At 44.8% G+C, this 24,782-nt stretch overlaps 1 protein-coding gene across 2 annotated transcripts in view; it reads right to left on the bottom strand.

The window, feature by feature from the left end:
- COL26A1 (collagen type XXVI alpha 1 chain) overlaps positions 1-24,782 on the bottom strand; it is a 255,016-nt gene that overhangs the window by 183,120 nt on the left and 47,114 nt on the right. For both annotated transcript variants that reach the window (XM_043964456.1, XM_043964457.1), the window contains exon 3: positions 5,947-6,050. In XM_043964456.1, coding sequence (XP_043820391.1) covers positions 5,947-6,050 — 104 coding nt within the window. The remainder of the gene's footprint in view (positions 1-5,946; positions 6,051-24,782) is intronic.

Genomic DNA, 24,782 nt, shown 5'->3' with positions numbered 1-24,782 from the left:
TTTGCTGATGCTCTTGAAAGGCCTGGGTCCAAGGAGGTAGGAGAACCCTAAGGCTCCCAAGCACTGAGGAACACAGGGCAAAAGCACATTCCTCCCATCATCCTAATGTATCCTGTTCCCCCCAAATGAAGGGCTCAGACTGGGGGAGCCTCTTGTGGCACATGCTTCATGCCAGTTTCTTTTGTGGATGCACCAGAGACACAGATATGTGATGGGACTACAATCAGGGCATTCAGAAGGTCTCTTTCAGGCCACTCTCTGCCCTCAGTCCCTGCTGTTGAAGTACAAGACCATGCACAATTCATGGCATCAGAGAGGGGGTAGAAGAGAACGTAGAGGCCACCTAGCTCAGCCCCCTCACTTGTAAAGTAAGGGAACTGAGGCCCCAAAAGGTTAAGTGATTTACCCACTGTCACCCTTGTAGAAACTGGCAGAGCCAGAATTTGAACCCAAGTTTTCAACTCCAAGTCCGGCACTCTGCTGCGAATGAAAAATGGAGGCAATCCAGGGGAAGCCGGGCCTCATGGTAGACACCGGCTATGAATCACACAAAGCCTTACCCTTCTCATCTCCCCTTCCCGCCTCTCGGTCCTTCTCCTCCTCCCCCACCCCCTTTCGAAAGGCACCTCTTTGGACCAGGAGCCATGCTCTTCTCCATTAAGGATTCATCAGCCAGCTTGTGATTTTCCTGGCCTTTCTGCTGATTGCTCTGCCTTGTTCACAGCCCTCCCAGTCTGCCCAGGAGCCCAGGGAAAGCAAAGCCCAGTAAGGGCAGCCGTAGCACCATCCCCACCTGTAAAACTGGACAGACGGCCTTCGTCTGAAAAGCCAGCCATTTCCTGGAAAAGGCTGAAGCGTGCCAAGGTTTCTTTGCTAACTGTTCAAATGGTTCCAATCTTAAGGCAGGATGGGGCATCACAGATAAGAGTTGGCCCCAGCGGGAAGCCCTGAGTTCAGTCCCTGACACATAGAGGCTGCCTGATCCTGGGCAAGTCATGTAACTTCTCTGTGTCCCAGACAACTCTTTAAGACTGTTGTGATGTTTAAAATCTAAATTGTGATCGACTTAAATCAGAAGCTTCAGCACCAGTCTTTGGGCATTAAACATTTATTAAAGCATGCAGGTGTTCACAAGGAGTTCAGAAAGTTAAGAAAAAGCCTATCTTGCATAGAGTTCCAGCCTGGTTGGGTTCTTCCTCAAGTCCTCCTCCAGGAGCCTGCTTTAATCAGGAACTCCTTCTAAGCTGACTGTGGAAGCTTTTTTATAGTTCTAGAACAGAGGCGGTCCTTACACACTGCTTCAAGGTGATTGGTTGGCATCATCCAAATTCATTGGCTTTGAAGGTGTTCTCAAGTTGAGTTCCCAGTCTAGTTTCTGAGAACAATACCTTCTTAAGGGCTAGCCAGGTGTGATTAATCAGCAGTCAATCACTCTCACTTGATTCAATCAGTCTCAATTAATCTCCAGGTGGGTCTTTGAGTATCTGCTAAATCCCATTATTTCATCACACTGTGCATATGGACAACTGTCCAATCCATGCCAGGAGAGGAGTTTCCTTCCCTGGGAGTCCCTATTCCAACAGAAATCACGGGTCCAGTCCCTCTCCCTATGTTATAATAATAATGATAATGATAATAACAATAACTAACACTTACAATGCTTTAAGGGTTGTAAAGTGCCTTACACACATGTATGTATATATATATAATTTGAAACTGTAAAACTAATATAAACACACAAATGCACATCTGCATATGCGTACGCACTTTATTTATCACCCAAGATGAGAAGGCAGAGATAGATGACCATCAGCTCCATTCAGAGAACACCCATATTATTGGTGTCATGGATCTGTCCAGGTGTCAAGTACAATATGTGCGTGTGCATGCATGCATATATAGGATATGTACATAATATATAGTGTTCATGTGCAGTGGTAGTGGGTATTTTCTCACTGGGAATTCCCTACTCTAATATAAGCCTGAACCATGTAACACATTCACATTCACTCAGACACACACACATATAATGCAACTTAAAGTCTTAGAGAGTTGCTTGGGGTACTGAGGGCTTAAGTGACTTGAAGAGTCACACAGCCTGAACGCATCAGAATAGAAGTTGAATATGGATCTTTCAAGGTCGGCTAGGTAGGGCAGGAGATAGAACATAAACCTGGAGTCAGGAAGATCCAAGTTCAAACCTGATCTCAGACACCTACTTGGACAAGTCACTGAATTTCTGTCTGCCTCAGTTTCTTCATCTGTAAAATGCAGCTTAATAATGGCCCCTACCTTCTAGGATTATTGGGAGAATAAAAATGAGTTGATATTTCTTTTCTTTCTTTCTTTTTTTTTTTTGGTGAGGCAATTGGGGTTAAGTGACTTGCCTAGGGTCACACAGCTAGTGTCAAGTGTATGAGGCTGGATTTGAACTCAGGTCTTCCTGACTCCAGGGCTGGTGCTCTATCCACTGCACCACCTACTTGCCCCTTGAGTTGATATTTCTAAAGCACTTTGCAAACTTTAAAGCACTATATAAATGCTAGTTATTGTTGTTATTATTCTCAATTCCTCTATCCACTACATATTGCTAATTCTACATAACTGCACATATATATCAATCATTAAAATAGGCGTATCGTTTTCTGTCATATACACATCTCTTTTTTGTTCTAATAATTGATATCCGTGAAACAAACAAAAGTATGATCAGGTTATTTAAAGATAAGACCCATAGAGTTTTTTAAATGTATTAACCCTTTCACACACATTCAGAAATTAGAAGTCTGGAGGGCATTCTTGCCTGAATTGTAGACCACTGAGTTCCACAAATTTCACCCTGTAACACCCTGCCCTCTTAGGAAGAGTCACAGACCTCAGCAATAATTTGTAAAATGCTCCCAGGAGAACGATGTGAGTTGAAAAGTCATTGTCACTTTCTCACCAGATGAAGGAGTGAGGACAGAGGCGCTGTCCTCTGGGATCCCAAACACCACCCCTGGAGCCTCCTGCCTCGTATCAACTAAACTTCAGACTTGAGAAGCAATTTGAAGTCCTGCCAGACACCTGTCACCCTCTGATGTCCCTGCCTCCCTGGAACCCATTCTGATAACTCCCATCAAACAAGATCTCTCCCACTGCATCCCCTGCATCCTCATGGATTTAGAGAATGAAATCGCAGAATGAACACAAACAAAAGGTCTTTTGATTCCCTTGAGATATGAATCTGTTCATATCTCTGCACAGTTGTAAAGGTATATTATGGGGGTTTTTTTGTTTTTTGTTTTTGTTTTGTTGTTGTTGTTGTTGTTTTTTCAGGCAATGGGGGTTAAGTGACTTGCCCAGGGTCACACAGCTAGTGTCAAGTGTCTGAAGTCAGATTTGAACTCAGGTACTCCTGAATCCAGGGCCGGTGCTTTAACCACTGCGCCATCTAGCTGCCCCCAGAGGTATATTATGTAGATAAGGGTGTACTTATTTTATTAGATGATGAGAACGTAGGCAATTTGCTTGAAGAAACCTGAAAAATATTTTCTTATGTGACAGACAGCTGTGTAGAGGAGTACCATCAGAAAAATAAGGCAGAGCTAATAACAAGCTAGATTCCTGGGTGACTGAGGATTAGATGAGTTGAAGCTGTGTATTTTGTGTACAAATTTGCTTTTTTTCCCCAGTGTGAAAATGATGTAAGTGTTCTCAAGACTCTTAAGGATTGTGGAGACTTTACCTTTTTTCCTATGCCACGTGCCTAAAAACTCCCTTGATATTTATTGTGGTTCCAAGATTATCCACAGTATATTTATATCAATTGAACGGAATTCATTGTGATTTAGAATTTCCATGACCCCATCTTTGCTTCATCATGGTCTGACCAAGATGTAACCTGAAAAGGTGTATCCTTGAAATGCCCAAGAAAAGATGGGTGTGTACTTGAAGAGATAATAGAACAAACAAAAGGAACTCGGATCAGATTTGCCATGTATATTAGGTGGGACTGAATAACACAAAGAACATTTGATTCCTTACACAATATACTTCTAATGTGTGTATATGTGTGTGTATTAGTACTCTATGTCCTGGTTTGATCACTCAAAAACAAGACTTCCTTCTGTTTAGTCGATTTCTGTTTTGTTCCTGTTTTTGCAAAGAGAAATCCTTCTGTATGAATTTTTGTTTCGGTTTGGTTTTGAGTCAGTTAAATTGTCAAAAATCATACGGCATTCCATTTGAATCTACAAATAAAAAAGATGACAAAACATTCGGTCATATACCTTGGCCTTGGCCTTGGCCTTGGCCTTGGCCTTCTGAGGGACTCTTAGGAGAAACCGGGAGGCCTTTCTGAGAAGGTCTCTCGGTGCCCCTCTTATTCTCTTCCTCCACTCCCAAACCTTCTCTGGCCGGTGGGTAGAATGCCCACCTTGACAAGATGGCCAGCCTATGGGTACCATTCTGTGTGCAAGGTCAGCTTGTAGATGGCATTCTGTCCAGCCTGCTCACCTGGTCAGCTCAGATCACCTGGGACAAGCCTGCTCCCTGTGGAAATTTATTTTGATTTGGGGACCCTACCTTTGGGCTGAGATTGGAAAGCCTTAGGCCCTCAGGGTCTCTTCTGTGTGGGAGGGGCTGGTGCCCCTCCCCCTCTGCTTCAGCTGAGCCCAAAAGCCCCGTGGGCTGTACAAGACGCCAGGTCAGACAGCTGGGTGGGAAAAGCCCCCAGCTCCCTCCGACCTGAGCAGAGGTATCTGAGAGATGCTGGGCTCTGGCGTAGCCTGTGCTGAGGTATGTGAGGCTGGAGCACCCCTCCCCCACACCAGCCGCAGCTCTGGCTGGCAGATTAGCTTGGTCTGTGGGGGCGCAGGAAGCCCCGAGATTTGAGTGGAGAGAAGAAAAGGTATATATAGACCTGGGAGTTAGACTGGGGGGGGGTGCTGAGGAGATTAGAGAGGTTCGGAAGGACGAGAGCAGACAAGGACTGAGCGGTTCAGCCTGACGAGAGGAAGCAGAGAAGAGGTCAAGCGGCGGCTGATGAGATTAGAAAGGTTGGAGCACAGCAGACTAGAGACAGGGCTACAAGGATGCAGGAGAAGACGAGAAGGACTAGGAGCAGGGAAAAGAGAGGCCGAAGGGCAGACTGACGGAGCAGACAGACAGAAGGTCGGTGAGAGAGAAACACAGGGGTTCAGCATTGGCAGTAAGGAGAAGAAAGTTAGAAGCAGGGGGATTTACAAAGTGAAAGGGGCTCAGAGTTAGAATAAAGGACTGAGTGCCCTAAGGCCTCTTGCTGCTAAGGCCCTTATTGTATTCAAGAAGTTCCAAAGAGATGCAATGGAAAGCAAGGCAGTCAGGTTGTACATTTTATTTCCCTGTATTCTTAATTTAAAAAGTATCTCACAAATAACCTCTGCTTTGATTATTTAGTTAAGAGGCTTCTTAATATTTTGCTTATCAATTTGGGAGTGGAGCAGTGTGGTGGAACTTTATAAACGGCCCACATGAAATTAAAGTAGTCAGATAGCCAAATAGCCAGTTAGTCAAGAGTCCTCAGATTAGTCTTCCACAGTTTAGCCCCCCCAAATTAGACCCAGTCAGTAAAAATATTTCCACATTTGAATGGCGACCGCGGCAGGACTTACGGCCCAATTATAATTTCTCAAAACCTATAATTTTTCATATAACCTATAAATTTCATAAGTCAAATTATAAATTTTTCCAGGTTAGATTAGTTAGTTATTAATAATTAATTTTTTGTACACCCCTCAGCATACATTTGGTTTGGAATTGGTTGGTGAAATGATAAAAGAGTAGACAACAGAATACACACTTCCAAATGGAACCTGCTCCCAAGCCGAGAGGAGAGGAAAGGAGAGCAGAGACTGGCCTCACTGCCTTCTTCCCAACACCAGCCACACCTTCCCCTGGACAGACTCCATCATCATCAACACTCACCCTCTTCACAGTTACTTCCAGCAAACCCAGGGCAGCATTTCCACTCCAGGGCTGTCACGGTTCGATAAGACACTTTGTAGGTGGGTCTGATCAGGGTCCTGTAACTAACACAAAAGAGCAGTCAGCAACAGGCAAGCCTGCATCCCCATCCTGACCTCATTCCCAGGCCCCCCCGAGGAGCATAGCCATTGATGACAGCACAGCAATGATCTTCCTGACAAAAGCCATCTTGTCTCAGGTTGGGGCCCTTGTCTTCCCTGGCATCAACCTCAAGAGAGGCCCTGAGCCTCCCCCTATCTGAGATGCCATTGTGGCTCCATTATACACACATAATCCATCCATCCATCCATCCATCCATCTTTCTGAGGCTACTCATTTTTTCAGTCTCTACCAAACGGACAATGACTCAGAGGGTCTGGGTTCAAATCCTGATTTGATAACTATTTGTGTAACTCTGAATAACTCCCTAAACTTCTTTGGGCCTCCAAATGGAGGCCTCATCTGTAAAATAAAGGGACTGACCTGGATGGCTTCTGCAGACCCTTGCAGTCTAAATCTGATCCTGTGATATACTTCCTGGACTGTCACATCCCATCCATTTGTTCACCATTGTGTCCTCTCCCAGCCAGCACCAATGTTCTCTCCTCTCCTCCCTTCTCAATCTTGATCCCAGAGTTGGCCATTTCATTCTACACTCTCTTCAGGACTTGAGTCCCTTAGCCCCCTTAGCTGTCAGTGCTCATACTCTGCCAAACCCCTAGATCAGTCCCACCATCTACTTCTTCTATTCCTACATGCTGAAATCAAACAATCAAGCAGATTGGAGCCACTCCAGATTTATGTCACCTAAATTCAACTGGGCCTTCGCCGTAGCAGGGAAATATCTGTATTTCCCATAGAGACCATATGCACATACATACACAATACACACACTTACACACATATCCATTTTTCCTTCCATAGGGAGGAGACTCCATCTTTCTTACCAACAGATATCACCACTAGCTCTGAAGCTCATCTAATCCTGGGGAGCTGCCTAGGGCACAGGGATGGGGGGATAGCCCAGGACCCCAGGCAGGGTGTGTCTCAAAGTGAGGGGCTACAGGAACTCAGGTCTTCCTGACTCCCAGGACGACTTTCTCCCCTCCACACCACACTGCCTCCCTCTACAAAATGAGAGCTCATTTCCTGTAAGAATTTATAAACTATAAAACATTTTTTACAACTGCCCTGGGGCAGAGGTGGCACAAATATTATTCTCACCATTTCCTAGATGACAAATTGAAGTTCAGGCAGGTTCAACGACTTGCCCATGTTACAAAGCTATTAAGTTAGAGAGATGAGAGCCGAACCAAGGTTTTCTGACTCCCAACTCTGCTGCTCCTTTGACTACAACCAGAGGCAGCTGGTGGCATTACAGCACATGGTACACTGGGCCTGGAGTTAGGAAGACCTGAGTTCCAATCTGGCCTCAGGAACCTACTAGCTGTGTGACCCTGGGCAAGTCATTAATCTCTATTTGCCTCATTTTCTTAACTACAAAATGGAGATTTAAAAAATATGTTCCCCCATGCCTGGAACACTCTCCCTCTTCATCCCTACCTACTGACCTCCCTGCTTCCTTTAAGTCCTTACTCCTCTCTTCTACAGGAAGCCTTCCCCAATCCTTTTTAATTCCCCCTTCACTCTGCTTATTATTTCCTATTTACCCTGTACAGAGCTTGCTTTGTACATATCTGCTTGTTTTCTCCCCCATCAGGTTGTTAAATTCCTTAAGAACTGAGATTGTTTTTTGCCTCTTTTTGCTTCCCCAGAGCTTAGCACCATGCCTGGGATATGTGCTTAATAAACCCTTATTGAATGACAACCAAGTACAGTGCCTAGCACAGAGCAAGTCCTATATAAGTGCTTATTCCCTTCTTTACCCCACCCATGACCATGTTGCCTTGGACTATTGACAAAAGGACAGACATTTCTTACCTTTCCTAAATATTGTCCCTAAATCTGAAAAGTCTTGTTATGAATTTCTCTTAAAATCGCACACTTCTGATTCATGAACGATGCCCCCCCACGACCACCCCCCAAAATCTGTAGCTGAGGAGTTTCCATGGATATTTTAGGACACCTTCTAAAACCGGAAACGATTTGCATGTGAAGCCACATATTTTGGGGGGGAACCGAGATATGTGGAGGTAACAGACACTTGAAATTCTCATTTCACATACAGAAAGAATCTAGACCTTGGTGGTAGAGTAAAGGAAAAGATTGGAGACAAAAAAACAGTGGCAAGTATCAGGTTATATATAGTCTTGGAATGAAATAAGCAGAAACTAAATCTGTGGCTTCTTCTGACAGAGATAATAATAATAATAATAATAATAATAATAATGACAATAACCATGATGATGATGACAACCACCACCACCATTATGTGTGTAGCACTTTGAGGTTTGCAAAGCATGGCACAGTAGATAAAATGCTGGGCCAGGAGTCGGGAATCTTTGGATTTAAATTCTACCTAAGACACTAGCTGTATGACCTTGGGCAAAGCTCTTAACCTCTCTGAGACTAGGTTTCCTCATTTATCAAATGAAGGGGCTGGACCCTAAGGTTTCCTTTCTAGTACTAAGATATGATGATTTTTAATCTCATCTGGTCCTCTCACAACATCCCGTGCAGTAGACACTCTAGTGCTTATTCCCATTTTATAGACGAGGAAATTGAGTCTCATCAAGGCAGTTAAACTATCATGCTTACAGACTTCCAGAACTTCTGTCTACAACTCCAGTGCTATCTGATCAGGGTCTGATTGGATAGTAGCCAAAGCAATACAAACATATTTTATCTTGACAAATTAAAACTCTTCTTATAATCTAAAGGCCTGACTTCCTTTTCTATCCCAAGACTCACCAACATATTGTAGGCCAATAGTGTCAAATTCAAATGAAAATGGATTCCTGCTAACTGCATGTGGACTTAGAAAACCACAAAATCACATTGTCTATGTCATATTGTATTTTTATTTGTTTGATTTATAATTCCCAATTGCATTTTATTCTAGTTCCTGTGACACAGGGGAATCTTCCCAGCTACATAGGCAGGCCCCAAGTTTGATACCTCTGCTGTAGGCCACTGGTCAGGGCAGAAATGAGTAGGACTTGAGAGCTTATCAACAATCTTGGTGCTATCATACTTAGTTAGAAGGATAATACAATATGTTCTTCACACCTCTAGAGCTGGTACCAAAGGAATGGGAAGGAAAAAAGATCATTCAACCTATTTTTTAAAAGAACCATGGATCTTTTTATTCAAAACAGGAACCGTTATTCCTATTATTTATGATCAACTGATAACAATATCTAGAAACACCAGTAGGTGGAGCTGCTTCATCAGGTTCCTTGAGAACCCCAAACTAGTCTAGGCCCTTTGCTAGGTCAAAAAAAGAATCTCAGATGGAGACCCCATTAGATCCACACCAACCTCCTATCCTATTTTTGGTTTGTACTATAGATCTTTGACACTCAGCCCAAGAGTCCAGCTCCTCTCAATGGGGTAGACATCAAAGACAGCTCTGGAGAACCCCAGGTTTTATTGTAGATTCCAACCCTAGCCAAAGGCTAAAATGGCCACTTTGTGAGGACCAGCCTGTTTTGTGTGCTTAGATAACACACTAAGAAACGTTCATCTGGTCAAATAGGAGACTTGGAAGATGACTGGACAAGTTCCTTTTTCTCCATAGAACCTTCTCTAATTCCACACCCCAGCCCTGTCCCCAGTCAGCAGCAACTTTTCCTCCCATATGATTCGACTCTTAGGAACTTAACTGAATACTTCTAGGATCTCTTAGGAACTTAACTGAATACTTCTAGGATCTCTTAGGAACTTAACTGAATACTTCTAGGATCTCTTAGGAACTTAACTGAATACTTCTAGGATCTCTTAGGAACTTAACTGAATACTTCTAGGATCTCATAATTGCAAACTCTCATTTTCAATCCTCATTCTCCTTAACCTCTCTGCAGCGTATGATCCTAATAAATGCCTTCTCCTTCTGAACTCTGTCCTTTCAGTTTTGACATCATTGTTCTCTTGATCTTCCTTCTATCTGACTTTCTCAGTCTCCTTTGCTGGATCTTCATTCATGTCCTGCTCCCAAACTGCAAGAATCTTCCAAAGGCCGTATCCTCAGCCTTCTCTTATCTTCTTACCTACACCATCTCTCATGCTGACTTCATCAGTTCATTGTTATTATGTCAATGCAGATGACTTGCAGATCTATACCCAGCTCTTTTCTCTCGCTCTCGCTCCCCCCACCTCCCTCCCCAGCTATAGTCCCACATCACTACCTGCCTACTGGACATTTCAAACTGTATGGCCCATAAACATCTCAAACTCAACATGTTCCAAACCAAACTCCTGATTTTCCCCCCATTCTGAACGTCCTTATTTCTGTTTTGGGTACCATCTGTTTCCTAACAAGAAAATGGTGGCATCCATTTTCCAGCTCACAGCACCTCTATGATCTCAGTCCTCCTGAGTCTTTTTGAGTCTTAGTTGTCCTTTGGTAAGAAGAAAGGAAGAGAGGCTTTTCTGTGGCCTCCAAGGTTAGGGGTATGGTACAAACCTTCCTGTCCTCCTTAAAGACGTCTCATGTACCTAGATCCACAAATAGATCTTTTTGACATTTTCACTTATCCTGCCCCTTGGGGCTCACCAGCTCCTACTTTTCATGATCTCTGATCAGTATTTCCCTAACAAGGCAAGAAGCAGGAAAAATACATCTTTGAAACATCTTTGTTCAAATGGGGAATTCTAGTAAAGCAGAACACAGTTTTTGTGCTTAAGAACCCTATAATCCACCAAGGTAAGAACACAAGGGTATATAAGTAATTAGAAAGCCAATGAATACAATAGTTGTGTGATGAAATTTACGTTAAAAAAATTTTTAAATAAAAGAAAATAATTCTTCCACAATGTGAAAAATACATTTGAAATCATGAGTTAATGTTACATACAATAAAGACTAGAATCCTTCTCATTGAAGACATATAATAAACAAGGATATTCAGATGTCTCCCCACTGCTATTTAATTTCGTTTTGGACATCCTAGTCACAGCAACAAGGCATAAAAAAGAAATTAAAAGAAAAACAAGTGTAAATAAGAAATTTAAAAATATATATATTTGAAGATGACCCAGAAAACCCAAGATGATAAACCAAAAATAAAATAAAATAAAGATAAAAACTCTAACAGAAGTTAATATAAGTAACATAAGACAGACACATGAAAACACCTGCCTTTCTAGAAACCATTTCCTAAAGGATCAAGGTAAATGGATATAAAGATAAAGAAGACCTATACATAGTGCAGTTTTCTTTGTGTGTTTCATCTCTGTGGGGAGCTAAGAGGCCCCAGAACTTCTGTGGAGGAAAACAAAGTTGGGCAGCACCACGCAGTAACCCGATCTGAACATGGAAGGAGAGGTCTCAGGGTCCATTTTCTCTTCCCTTTGCCCTTGAGAGGGATTTCCTGCCTGACAGTCATGTGATTCATTCAGTTTTATAAAATCTGAGCATGATGAAGCTAGAAGGGATGGTAGAGACCATCTTTTCCATAGTTATGTCAAACTCAAGGACATAGCAAGTGGCCTGTAGAACTCTTGTGTCCTCAGAACCAGATTAAAATGTCACTGGGGGATAAAGTACCGGCCCTGGATTCAGGAGGACCTGAGTTCAAATCCATCCTCAGACACTTGACACTTACTAGCTGTGTGACCCTGGGCAAGTCACTTAACCCTCACTGCCCCGCAAAATAGATGACAGATAGATAGATGAATAAATAAATAAAGTGTCACTGGGAAATGTGGAACAAAATAATGAAAAATAAAATACAAATGGATAATGTTAGTTTGTGGAGTTTTTTTAATGTATCTGTTTCTCTTCTAGTTTAACAACACTGAATCTGCCCCTCTCTTTTTATTGGGGAGGGAGGAAAGGAGGAAGGGAGCTCAGGTCCAATGGAGGGGAAGAACTGCCTTGGTTCAGGGTCACCTGCCAAGTCTCTGAGGATACTAGGATTAGATGAAGGTTCCTTGACTTCCAGAACCTCAATGTTTATTCAGCCTACGGGCGCCTACCTGGAGCTTGGGCCAAAGACCTAATCCATATCTCTGGACGAGAAAGATTGTCGGTGGCTCATGTGAGAGCAGACATTTGGTCGTCCTCTTTCTGCAGTCACTCCCTTCAAGTTATTCCATGCCTTGGGCTGATGGGTCACCCAACAGAACAGTTGCCTGGACATCTTTGGGAATGGCTACAAGGGAAACTCACGGACCAGTGTTTTCCAGTTTTCAAAGGCCATGGACAAGAGAAATCCTGGCAAGAAGGCAAAGCTGCATATTCAGAAGCTGGCGCTCTGGCAATTGTCCCTCCCTCTCACTGAATGCCTCAGTTTCCTTGGGAAGCACTCATCTGCAGGAGGGGAGGATGTTGAGGCCATAACAGAGCTGAGCTGAGAAGCCAACCCAGGCATCCCTTTCAGGCCCTCTTGCAAGAGAAAAGGACTGAGAAGAAATAGCCTGGTGGAAATCTGGGGACACAATAGGAAACCGGGCATAGGGGTTTCAAGGAGGCCGGAAGTCAATTACTCTTTTGAATAATAGCCATGCATCTGGAGGGAGGAAAAAAGGAGTTTAAATAACCAGCTGCCATAGGCCAATCCTGCCAAGCAAAAGGTGACTCCCTTTTTCATACCCCATCAAGCCATGCACTCCAGTAGCCAGGGAGAAGACACTGGCCAGGGGCACTTTCTATACTTCTCTGAGGTCCTTTAAAGACTGATAAAACACACGTCAGCCCCAAGTCCTTTTCAGAATGACCAACCTCATACAAAAAGGAAACATCTTTCTTCCATTTGTCTCCCTCACTTGATGAACAAACCTGTCTGACCATGACCTGACCTAGGTAAGGCATGGCAAGATTAAGTACCCCCTGGGAAGAGGCTTCTGTTAACATGTGAATCGGAATAGGTCAGGTCCAGGCTGAGGAGAATGCTCCTCAAAGCATTTCATTTTCACAGGACAGGAAAGGGGAGAAACAGAACAAAACATCAAACCGACGTCTTTCAAAGTGTCTCCCTCGCCAGCACCAGGAAGGGGCTGCCCCAAACGAAATGAAGAACACTGTAGGGGTATGTCTGTTGTTGAGCTGAGCCTGGCAGAGGGGGTCAAAGGCTAGAGGGAGGTGATTTGGGAAATGGAGAAGCAAGCTGAGAATTCAGACAAACACCCTCCTCTTCTCACATCTGGAATATGTTGGCTGACTAATGCCGTCAAAGCAAATGGCCTTGTTGATGGAGTTTGAGAGACAGGCTCAAGAAGAAAGCTGGAATTAAGGAGGAGGGTGCAGAAGCAAAGGAAGCCGGGGGGCAGGGATGGGCAAAATCAAATTAACCCCTAAAATTCTAGGATTTGTCTTGAAGGTTACCTTGTGTCTCTTGTGTATGTGTCTTGTACATATCTACATGTATGCGTGTCACCTCTTCCTGCAATGGCAGAATATTTTCATGGTTTCTTTGCATCGCAAGTGCTTAGCATAGTGCCTGGCACATGGTGAGTGCTTAATAAATGCTTTCTGAGTGCTTCCCTTGTAAATCTTGTCTGATTTAGATATATCCATACGATTCCATAGAGAACTCGAGGACAAGCTCGGATTTTAAAAGAGTGTGTCCAAGACACATCATGACTTAGAAGTGGATCACCCTGGGTACTCCAGGGCTAAACCAGAGATGAGCAAGGTCTGGCAGGTGTGATCAGGCCATGAAAACTTCAAATAGGGACCTAGCCATGGGTTCTGCGACTGGCTTCCAAGGACCATCCAATTTACATGCTAAGAGGTTCATTTAAAGCACTGGCCAGTGGGTTATACATGTTTTGGGCCACAGCAACTGTTGTCTAGGGCACAAAGGAGTTGTGATTACCATCAACGGAGAAAGGACCCAAGTAGATGACATAATGGATCCTTTAAGAATTGGAGTAAACAAAAAACAGAAACTAAGGCGGGCAGCTGAGAATGAATGTAAAAAGTATTATAAGAATACTATTGGGAAGACTAACGCGTCCAGCACATAGTAAGTGCAATATAAATGTTTATTGTTGTTGTTGTTGTTATATCAACTAAGATATGATAAATGCTAAAGAACTTAAAATAGGACCACAAAATGATAGAGCTACAAAGAACTTGTTGGCCCTCTAGTTGACCCCCTTTTTGCAAGATGAGGACACAAGGGCCCAAAGAAGGGGATGACTTCTCCAAGGTCACAAAAGCAACAAGTAGCAGAACTAGAATTAGAACCCACACCCACTAATTCCAAATCCTGTGTTCATTCCACTGCCCAACACTGTCTCCCAGTCATAAGCAAGAGAAAGAATAAGATCGGGTCAGCCTCCCAATGTGAAGTGATAGAAGGATCAATAATACAGAGAAGGTAGAACTATTCCGTTCCTTCTTTACTTCCCTTTTTGCTACAAAAGGAAGGATGGAGGGAATAAGCATTTATTAATGCCTACTGTGTGCCAGGCACTGGGCTAAGTGTTTATAAACATTATCTCCAAAATAAATGGTCTTCTATTGGAAAGGATATGGGGGGGTGTAAATGGCTCACAGAGAAATGAAACCAAGATGACCAAAGAGCACCCAGCTTCCATCAGTGAATCCAAGTCTCCTGCCCCCACTGAACTACACTGGAAGATACTGAAATAACCTGATGATGGAACGGCTTAACTGCTAGTGGTAAACTTGGAGAATCAGGATGGATCTGGAAGTACCTTAGGTGTGGAGAAGGGCAAATGTGGTCCCATTTTCAAAAAGACTGGAAATCAGATACTTCAAGAAGTCTTGGTGGGAGGCGAGAGATCTATGTTGTTGTCGTTCCGTTGTGTCTGACTCTCGGTGACCCCATGGACCATACATCGCACACCAAGCCCTTCTGTCCTTCACTACCTCCTCCAAACTCACAGTCACTGTCTCATCCTCGGCCCTCCCCTTCCCCTTTTGCCTTCAATCTTTCCCAACACCGAGGTCTTTTCCAATGAGTCCCATCTTCTCATTATGTGGCCCAAGTTCCAATATTTAGCTTTCCAGTGAATAGTCTGAGTTGATTTTTTGAAGTTTTGACTGATTTCATCTCCTTGCTCTCTAAAGGACTCTCGAAGTCTCCTCTGGCACCACAGCCCCAAAGCGTCCATTCTGCAGCGCTCGGCCTTCCTTACAGGCCGATGCTCACAGACGCATGTTGCTTTCACCGTGTGGACATTTGTCAGCAGGGTGATGTCTCTGCTTTTTAGTCTGCTGTCCAGGTTTGCCGGAGCTTTCCTTCCAGGGAGCAAGCGTGTTCTGGGGACAATTTCACAGCTTATCAGCCAAACCACAAGCATTTGCTAAGCCATGTTCAGGTGCTGTGGCCGGTGCTGGGGACACAAGAACAACGGGGAAAACAGTCCCTGCCCTTGAGACCAGGGGAGAAAACCTGTATGGAAGGCTGGGGGGAGGGGCAGGCAGGAAAGGCCTCATCAGGATGGGGGACACTTAAGCTGAGCCTTGAATGTGAACAAAACCCAGGATCCCGAGAGGAGGAAGAGAGGGAGGAGTGTGTCCCAGGCACAGAAAGTTCTAAAGAGCCAGTTCTTCAGCTCACTGGAAGTTCAGCTCCTATTGTTTGCATGGTTGGGCTTGAAAGTGAAGCTGTCACTTGTCTGATGGGAGAAGGTCTCCAGTGCAGTAGAGCCCTAAGGATGGAGGCTTGGCTCGGCATGCTAAAACTCTGCATCAAATGAGCTACACCTGCACCCATAGCTGGTCCTCCCGCCCCCACCTCCTTCAAAGAAATGTAGAGTTGAGAAGGTCACAAAGATGCATTTTTAGTGCACCCATGGGGGAAAAGCAGTACTGAGGTCAGAGTATCAGTCACCTGATAATGTTCAGGGTGGATTACCATTTAATGCAGAAATGAATCATTAACCTGGAGTCTGCAATGACCAGAGCATTATTAAGAATGACTAAGGCCTTGAGCAGCAAATCTGCTCTTCTGGTGACCTAGGATGGCTCTAGAACCTTCTTTCTAGCTCCCCATGTCTGTGGCCAGCCAAGGGGAATTCCAAATGTGACCGGAGGGGACAAGGGGAGAAGTCATGTGGAGAGAAAACATACCCAAGATCCTCTCTTGACTCGCCTGGTCCTGCCTGTGCAGGGTAAAGGGGGGGGGGGCGGGGGGAGTCGGGCAGCCAACAACCTCCAGATCACAAGCCCTGGGGGCTCTATTCCCAAGGAGGGTTGTAAGCTACCAGACAAAATCGAATACCACCTAAAAATGAGCCGAGTGCCCCAGAAAGAATCTGGGGTTTGGTGCCAGGGAAACCAACTGTGAGTCCTGGTTTGTTAGTCACTCCTTGGGGGACTTGGAGCACATCCCTCTGCTTCCTTCTCTATAAAAATGCACAACAAGATGGACTTGTGACCTCCCAGGTCCTCTCCAGTTCTAAGTCTTATAATCCTGTCACAGACCGAAGATTCAGAATTGCCACAGGATGAGGACGACAACAAAGCTCCTGCCGTGCCGACCTATGCGGGTGGGAGCATTTGCAGAGATGCCTTTGAAAATGGCAAAGCTGCCACCACACCTCAGGATGAGGAAGGTGTAGCAGGACTCCCTTGGCATCTTGGAATAGATGACCTGAAAGCAAACAGCCTACACTCCACTCTTCTAGATACATGCTTGCTTAAAGACCAAGGAATGCAGCATCCTGGACCATACATCTCATGTAATAATGTTTGTCCTTAATTGCTGGTCTGTTGTCTCTCCCATTAGAATGGGGCCTCTTTGTGGGCAGGGTCTCTTTCTACTTTGCTTTGTTTCCCCACTGTTTAGCACAGTGCATGGCACTTAATAAATGCTAGGTGATTGAATGGCTGATAGACTCTAATCTCCTTGAGGGTAGGGATAGCATAGCAAAGTGTCTCTACCCACTTTTTCCCAGACCTGTGATTTCATTGGTTTAGAGAACTATGCCTGACGAGGAGCATCCTCTGCCAAACGCCAATCAGTGTGTCCAAAAGAGTTACCTGCAACACGAAAGGGGAAATGGCTCTGCTAATGTCCAAGGTGGGCCTTGAAACAAGATCCTTCTGAAGTCTGAGGCCAGCGCTCAATGCCCAACACTAGGCTGACTCTGGTCGTATACACAGTAGGTGTTTCATAACTATTGGTTAGATTTGTGGAATTGAATTGTTCTCCTGTTTTATAAGTGGAAAAACAAAGGTCCCAGAGGTTAACTTGTTTGCTTCAGAGGAAAAGCTCTAAGAATCACTCTTGTGTTCCTTTTCCCCAGCTCAGTCTCTTATAGGTATATATCTGTTGAATGGATGGATGGATGGTGCCTAAGTGTACTGTCTCCTGTCAAGCAGAGCAAATGCAAAATGAGGTTATTTCTAAACCTAAAGGGTTTCTCTCAAGAAATCTCTGCTACCAGAACCCTGGCTGCACAGACAGGAAGGAAGCGTAGTTGTCCCCATTCCCCTTCTTGTGTAACAAGAGCCCTGCTGGGTCTGTGGGGGCCAGGATCGGTCGCCTTGCTCAGGGAAATGGGGTCAGGGACCTCAGTCATAGGCCCCTCTCCTGAGAGCCCAGACTATGCCTTAGCAGGAGTGAGAGACAAAGGGAAACAAGCTGAGCAGTTCTGCAACGGAATTCACAGATACTAAGCTGTCAGACTGGGGGCAGTCAGCCAAAATTAACTGTGTGGTTGCTGTGGGTTTTTTCTTTCAAATAATAGAAAGGGGGAAATAGCTAATAAGACTTGGTGATGGAAAGGACCGTGTCTCATCTTGCAACGGGGCCATCGGTGAGGCTTCCTTTCCTGGTGTGGAAGGACCATAGGATGCCCTGGCTCTGCTCTGTGGGTTTCCTGATGCAGCCCCCACTGCCAGAGTGGAAGCTTGCTCATTCCAAGGGCAGGCGTGAAGCTGTCATCCGAGGCCTCAGCAAGGGAGTGCTGGGAGAACGTGGAAGGTCATTCCCAGCTAACGTGGAGAAGCAACTTGCAGCCTCCATCCCTGGCACAGGAGGATTTCAACCCCAAAGCCGTAAGTGTCAGATCACTGGTGAATGGCTTCTGTTTCCGCTGTTTCTGGACAGCTGGGGTTGAGCTAGTCAACCTCTGGTCTGTTCCAGCTCAGGATCGTTGCTCCTCTCAAAGGCTGCATCATAGCTTCACAGCCAGAGCTAAGATCAGCAGACCTGGATGAGGAGAAGAGGCGCTCTGCCGACCACAATCAAAATGTCACTTCCGTGTGGTGTCCTGAAGTGGCAAGGCCCTTGTACAAACCAAGAGGAAGCCTTCTCTAAAGAAGCAACAGGGAACAGAACAGAAACTCTGGGGCTGAAAAAGAAACTGCAAATGATATGTCTGCTGCCTTCTCAAGGGCTTGCTCAGGAGGCCAGAGCAAAGCCAGATCCCGGAATCATCCTTGAACCCATGACCAACAAGCAAGGAAGCTGCCTTCTAGGATCAAAGGATCAAAGCTACAAGTTCCTTATGGATCGTCTAATCCAACCCTGTTTTATAGAGGAGAAGACCGAGGTCCAGACCACTCAAGGGATGTGCTCTAGATTCCACACAGAGTCAAGAGCAGAACCTCGCCTCAAACCCAGCTCTCCCAGCTCCAAATACTTTCCACTCCACTGAGACACAGACATTTTAGACGATATCCAGAGCAAGTCCAGGAAGCCTCGTGCTTGCCTGGAGCTTTCGATCCAGAGGCCGTTGGCTCCCCACCGCTCCCTGTTTTTACCCTGAGAGCTCTCTGGGAACTTTTCTCTTGGAAGCCTCCCCTCCCACCACCAACCAATGTCACACCACTAGTCAGCAACAGACGGGGGGGGGGGGGGGGAGGAGGGGAGGTACACCTCCCTGCGCTTTCCACCCCACATCACAAGGCACATGATGCAGATGCCACAGGCAGATTCCAGAACTGATGGTAGATGCATGCAGAGGGAGGAAGTGAATCTGAAGGCATGGGAAAGCACAAACTCTTCGAGGAGATAAACTCCAGGGTCTATTCTCTATCCAACCAGCACTAGAAAGGGACAGAGAAGTGATGAGTGAAATCCAGGTGTCTGAGGAGCCCAAGGCCTCTAGAGATCAGGCCACCAACATTCCCCCCACAGCAAGAGGTGAACCCAAGGCTGCTGTCAGGTTTGTGGAATAGACTACACTTGCTTTGGAGCTAGGATCACAATAATATTAATTCAGATACATTTTACAATAAAAAAGCAAATCCAGAGAAAGACTCAAACCCCAAGTTCATATTCTGTGCTAGTCGGGATGGTTTGTCTTCTTTTCATAATAGAAAGTTTAACACCTTTTCTGTCCTTCTCACAGCTTGTCAATAGAATCTTCCTCTTGTCCAGGCGTGACCACATCATTCCATGGCTAAACAACCTTAGGTGGCTCCTTACTTCCTATCCTACAGAACAAAGTCCTTGGGCCTCTCAGGGCATCTTCAATTTGCTTCCAGGCTCTCGATCTCTCTGGTCTCAGTTCACACAATTGCTTTTCACAGGTTAATTGCAGCTAACTGAAGAGTCAGACCATTTCTTGACCTCACAGTGCACTTCTATACAGGCCAGCCACAATGCCTGCAATGCACTCCTTTCTGCTCATCACTGCCAGCTGAAATTCTCCTCCTCCATGAAAACTTCCATGTTCCATCCCAGCTCTAAGTATTCTCTTCCACCTCCAGTTTTAAACCATTCATGACTGGCTCTTCAACCCAGAATCTCATCAGAAAGAGACCTGGAAGGGTCATCGAGTCCAACCAATACCAGAAGATGAATCCCCATCATCATATGCCCTGCAAACAGCCATCCAGTGTGGGTGAGGTAAGACTCCGGACCTCCCGAGAGGAGGCCAGGCCATTCCACTTTTGGACAGCTCTGGTTGCTAGAAAGTTCTCTCTTTACACAAAGACACAACCCTTCTCTCTTAGCCTCCCCACTGATCCTGCTTCTGCCCTCTGGGACCAGGCCGAGCAAAGCTAATGCTACTATCAGAGGGTAACTTTTCAAAGAACTGAAGCCAGCTCAGGACTTCCCTTCCCTGCAATCTCCTCTTCTCCAAGAGAAAAAGATCTTCATTTCCCTTCATCAGTCCTATGATGATGCCACAAATTCTTAAGGGAAGTCCCCAAAGCCACACTCAAATCCAACTGAACAAAGAGAGGAGGTCTGTCTCGGGATGGAAGCAGTAAAAGACAGAAGGGAAAATGGGAAGGTATTTCTGTTGGACTTGGCAACAGGCACTTTCTTTTTAAAGGTTACCAATAAAAGAGGAAATCAAGGGCAAAGTGTGAGGAAATGAGTAGCAAGCCCAAATGCGAGTGTCAAAAATATTTCCAGGGGTACAAAGAACCGGAATTCAATCCCACAGCATTTCTCAGAAGAGCAGATCCAAGGCTGCAGACAATGAATGTGCTTTGTGTAAAAGTTGTGGTTGAAACATGACTGAAGAACCACTGGGGCAGATGGATTACAAACCATCGAAAATCAGTTATGGAAGCTGGGCCCAGCTGGAGCCCCAGCTGCAGCACCTACAATGACTAGCAGAGGCAGAGCCCAGAATAGGCCACCAGATCCATGGGCCCCTCAGCTGACACTCCCAAAGACCTCTCTTCAGGTCACTCACAGCTCGGGGGGGGGGGGGGGGGTTCATGTCTGAGCCATGGTCAGAGAAAGAGATTGGCCCTGGGCAGGCGCATGGATCACAACACAAGAAGTCCCAACAAACCCCATTTGTAGACAGAATGGGACATTGGCTGCCACTCTCATCTTTAGAGTTTGAAGTTCTTTTCTACATGCAAACAAAATGAACCTGCAATTAGTTACCTACAAGTGTCAGATAACAATAATAATAACAATAACAGGGGCAGCTAGGTGGTGCAGTGGATAGAGCACCGGCCCTGGAGTCAGGAGTACCGAGTTCAAATCTGGCCTCAGACACTTAACACTTACTAGCTGTGTGACCCTGGGCAAGTCACTTAACCCCAATTGCCTCACCAAAAAAAAAAAAAAAAAGAAAAGGAAAGGTTATGTTTCATTCCAAAAGATCAGGGGGAAAAAATGCTTGTATTTGACACCAATAAAACTATTGACACAAAATCTATTATTCAACTACAAATTTTGTTAGAATTCAGTAAAGATAAAAATGACAATGCTTAGCACACTAATGAATCCCCCAAATCTGTGAAGTCAGAGGACCTGAATTCCAAACTAGTTCTTTTACTTTTTGCCTGTGTAACCTTGGGCAAGTGACTTCATCTCTCTGCACCTCAGTTTCATTATCCATCAAAGAAAGGGGGTGGGATTGAATAACCTGTAAGTGCCTTCCCAGCTCAAAATCTATTCAGTCACATTTATTAAGCACCTACAATGTGCCAGGAACCATGCTAGGCACTTTGGATACAAAACCAAAAATGAAACAACCCCTGTCCTCAGGAAGCTTATAATCTATGATCCTATATGCCGCTGCAGTAATTTTATGCTCTACCCACAGTCAAGAGTCTAAAACCCACTGGTTGAGAACCACTGCAATAAAACATAAGTATGATTTTCCTGACTTTTCAAATCATAAAATTATGATTACTAAATATAAGCAACTACAACCAGTAAAGCTGACGATTCTTTTAAGACAATATTTCTCAGCTGGGTTCTGAAGATACCTGGGGTTCTCAGTCTTTTTTTTTTCTTCTAATGCAGCAGTTAACAGTTGCAGATGATTGTGCACACAGTGCAGGATCTTAAGATGAGATGCAACAATGTATGGATCAATTCTCTGCTGCTTGTGATGATTTGGCCTAACAATTAACACCAAGAAAACACAGATGCTCTACCAACCAGCACCACACCATCCATATGTAGAACCATCAGATACAGCAAATGGAAAAGTTTTGAATACTATGGAAAAGTTCTCTTTCCTTGGCAGTATACTTTCCAGGGATATACAAATTGATAAAGAGGTTGATGCACATATTCCCAGAGCTGGCTCAGCATTTGGGAGGCTCCAAAGGAAAGTGTGGGAGAGAAGAGGTATTAGCCTATAATGGCTACAGAGCCATTGTGATAACCTCATTGTTGTATGCCTGTGAAACCTGGGCTGTCTACCAGTGCCATGCCAGGAAACTGAATCGATTCCATTTGAACTGTCTTAGGAAGATTCTGAAGATCACCTGACAGCGTAAGATACCAGACACTAAAGGTCCTTTCTTGAGCTAAACTGCCAAGCATTCAAAGTCCACTGTAGAGAGCACAACCCTGATAGGCTGGTCACATTGTTCAAATGCCAAATGTAAGCTTGCCTGTTTTATGGAGAACTAACAGAAGGTAAGTGCTCACATGGTGGCCAGAAAAAGCGATATAAAGACACTCTCAAGGTCTCTCTGAAGAACTTTGGGATTGATTGCATTAGATGGGAGACACTGGCACAGGACTGCCCAGCACAGCCTGCCCTCATCAGAGAAAGTTCTGTGCTCTATGAGCAAAATAGAATTTAAGTAGTGCAAAAGAAATGTGAGATGCGCAGATTTAGAGAACCCACCCTAGATGTTCACATGGATTATTTGTGCCCAACCTGTGATAGAGCATTCTGATATCATACCAGTCTGATGAGCCACAGTAGGACACACTGTAACTTGACTCTGACATAGTGATGTCATTTCGGTCCTCTTCAAGAATGAAGGACAATAACCAACCAACCAAACAACTAACAGCTGCCAAAGAAGGGCCACACACACCCAGGAAGCAGCAGGGCAAGAGCGTTTGCCAAGCCCCGGTGGCAGGTCTTATTTCGGCCTGCAAATCAGTCCACATCAGCATGAGAGGGAACATGGCTGAGAAGAGCTGAAGAAAGGGCAACCCAAGAGCATCAACTGGTTGGCCAAAGTGGAGGAAGCAGTGGAGATCAGCCAAGCTAGAGAGCTTTGACATGTATGAGGGAGAGATGCTCTGGGGACTCACAGAAGGCATTTGAAGTTTATTCCTCCATTGCCCGGCCTCTTAAGCCCTCAAGGACTGACCAAGCTTGTGTCCGTGGAAGGTGTGGCCTGGATCCTGTAGACCCAAGAAGAAGCAAGAGCTCCAGATTTCACTCTTCCCAATGGGCTTCAGTTTCCTTCCCTAGGAAATAGAGGTGTTAGGACAAGGTGGCCACTAAGGTGCCTTCCAGCTCTGGATTGATGAGTCTACGCTCACAGCGTGGTCTTGGAGCTGACTGAGGAGCCTGACATGAATGGAGATGTTCCTGGAGAAACACAAGGTAGTTCTTCATGTAGCCAGGGTGTTCCCAGCAGAAATTCATGGGGCTGACAACCTAGGTTTTCAGGAAGGGCCCAAAGAATCAACTAGGATGTCTCTGGTCTCCCAGTTGTAGGGCCTTGCCTGTCATTTGGTGGCAATATGCATCCTACTGGAGGGAGGCACACGGAAGGTGAGCAAGAACAGAGTTCACTTCTTCTAGTTTGTGGCTACAAATATGTGGGCATCAGAAGAGAGAAGAAGAAGAAAGAAAAATCATAGTATAGAATAAGGTCATGTTCCACATTGAAGGATACATGGATTTGAGAGGGGAAATGGGATCAATTGTCTTGGTGAAATGGAATAGAGCAGCAGATATGTTGCCCAACTGGCTCTTGGACTGAGGGTGGTATGAAGTGGATACCTTTACTCAGAGGATTCAGAAGAGCAGTAAACTGGGATGCTCAGAGAGAGAGAGAGAATGGGAAGGCCCACCTTAAAGATAGAACACCTCTTGGAAGATCCTGTGGTCACCGGTCCACCACAGGGGAGGAATTGGACCAGTTTTGTGAAAATGTTCACCAGTACTTCTCCAGAAAAATGCTCCTGTTACTATATTATAATGAAGTATCATTATAATATGGAAGCTACCCTAGGTTCTTGAAAGCTCTACCTACAGAGCACTACCATAATGATGATACCAAAATAGATTTTTTAGAATGTCATTTAACTGTTGGTAACTGTTGCTAGCTAGCATGTGAAATTTGTCACTACAAAAAGTCCTGAATGATTAAGTAATGGATCTTCCACATTTTGTGATGACACATGGTGGTAGCATCCAATATGAGGGCACCTTAGCACATCTGCCTGCGGCTCATTGTGTGGGAGCCACTGTAGAATGCTCTTGTCGTTACCAAGTTCCCCACTAAGAAAGAAATAAGGATGCTCATGTAGGGAAGTACCTACATAGTGTTAAGTGAACATATCCTGCGGTCATTATTGATAAATGCTCTCAAAGTCTTCCAAATAAGGCCTTTTCCACTAAGGTTACTGTCTGTCTACTATGTATGAATGTTGTATGTACCGACTTATTTGCAGATTGTTTCCTCTTTGTATCTTTAGTGATCAGCATAGCGCCCAACCCAGCGAAGACAAAGAATTCAAAAAAAGCTATTGTATCCAGTAACCAGGAGGTCATTGGTGACCTCTGACAGAGTTGTTTTAGCAAAGTCGGGGGCAGAAGCTTGATTGTCCAGGGTTCAAGAGAGAATAGATAGTGAGGCAGTAAAGTCAGCAACTATAAGCAACTTTTATCAGACATTTGACAAGGAAGAGGAGGAGAGAGATATAGTGGGAGTTTGATGCAATAGAAGGTCAAAGGAAGGCTTTTTAAAGGACTGAGAGACCTGAGAATGATTGTAAACAGACAGGAAAGAGTTGATGCAGGAGAGATTGAGGATGCACAAAAAAGGGGATAACGGGATAACGAGAGAA

Source organism: Dromiciops gliroides, chromosome 4 (assembly GCF_019393635.1).
Source record: "Dromiciops gliroides isolate mDroGli1 chromosome 4, mDroGli1.pri, whole genome shotgun sequence".
Classification (NCBI taxonomy): Eukaryota; Metazoa; Chordata; class Mammalia; order Microbiotheria; family Microbiotheriidae; genus Dromiciops; species Dromiciops gliroides.
Note: the sequence above shows the minus strand (reverse complement) of the source record. Positions and strands in the feature narration are given on the sequence as shown.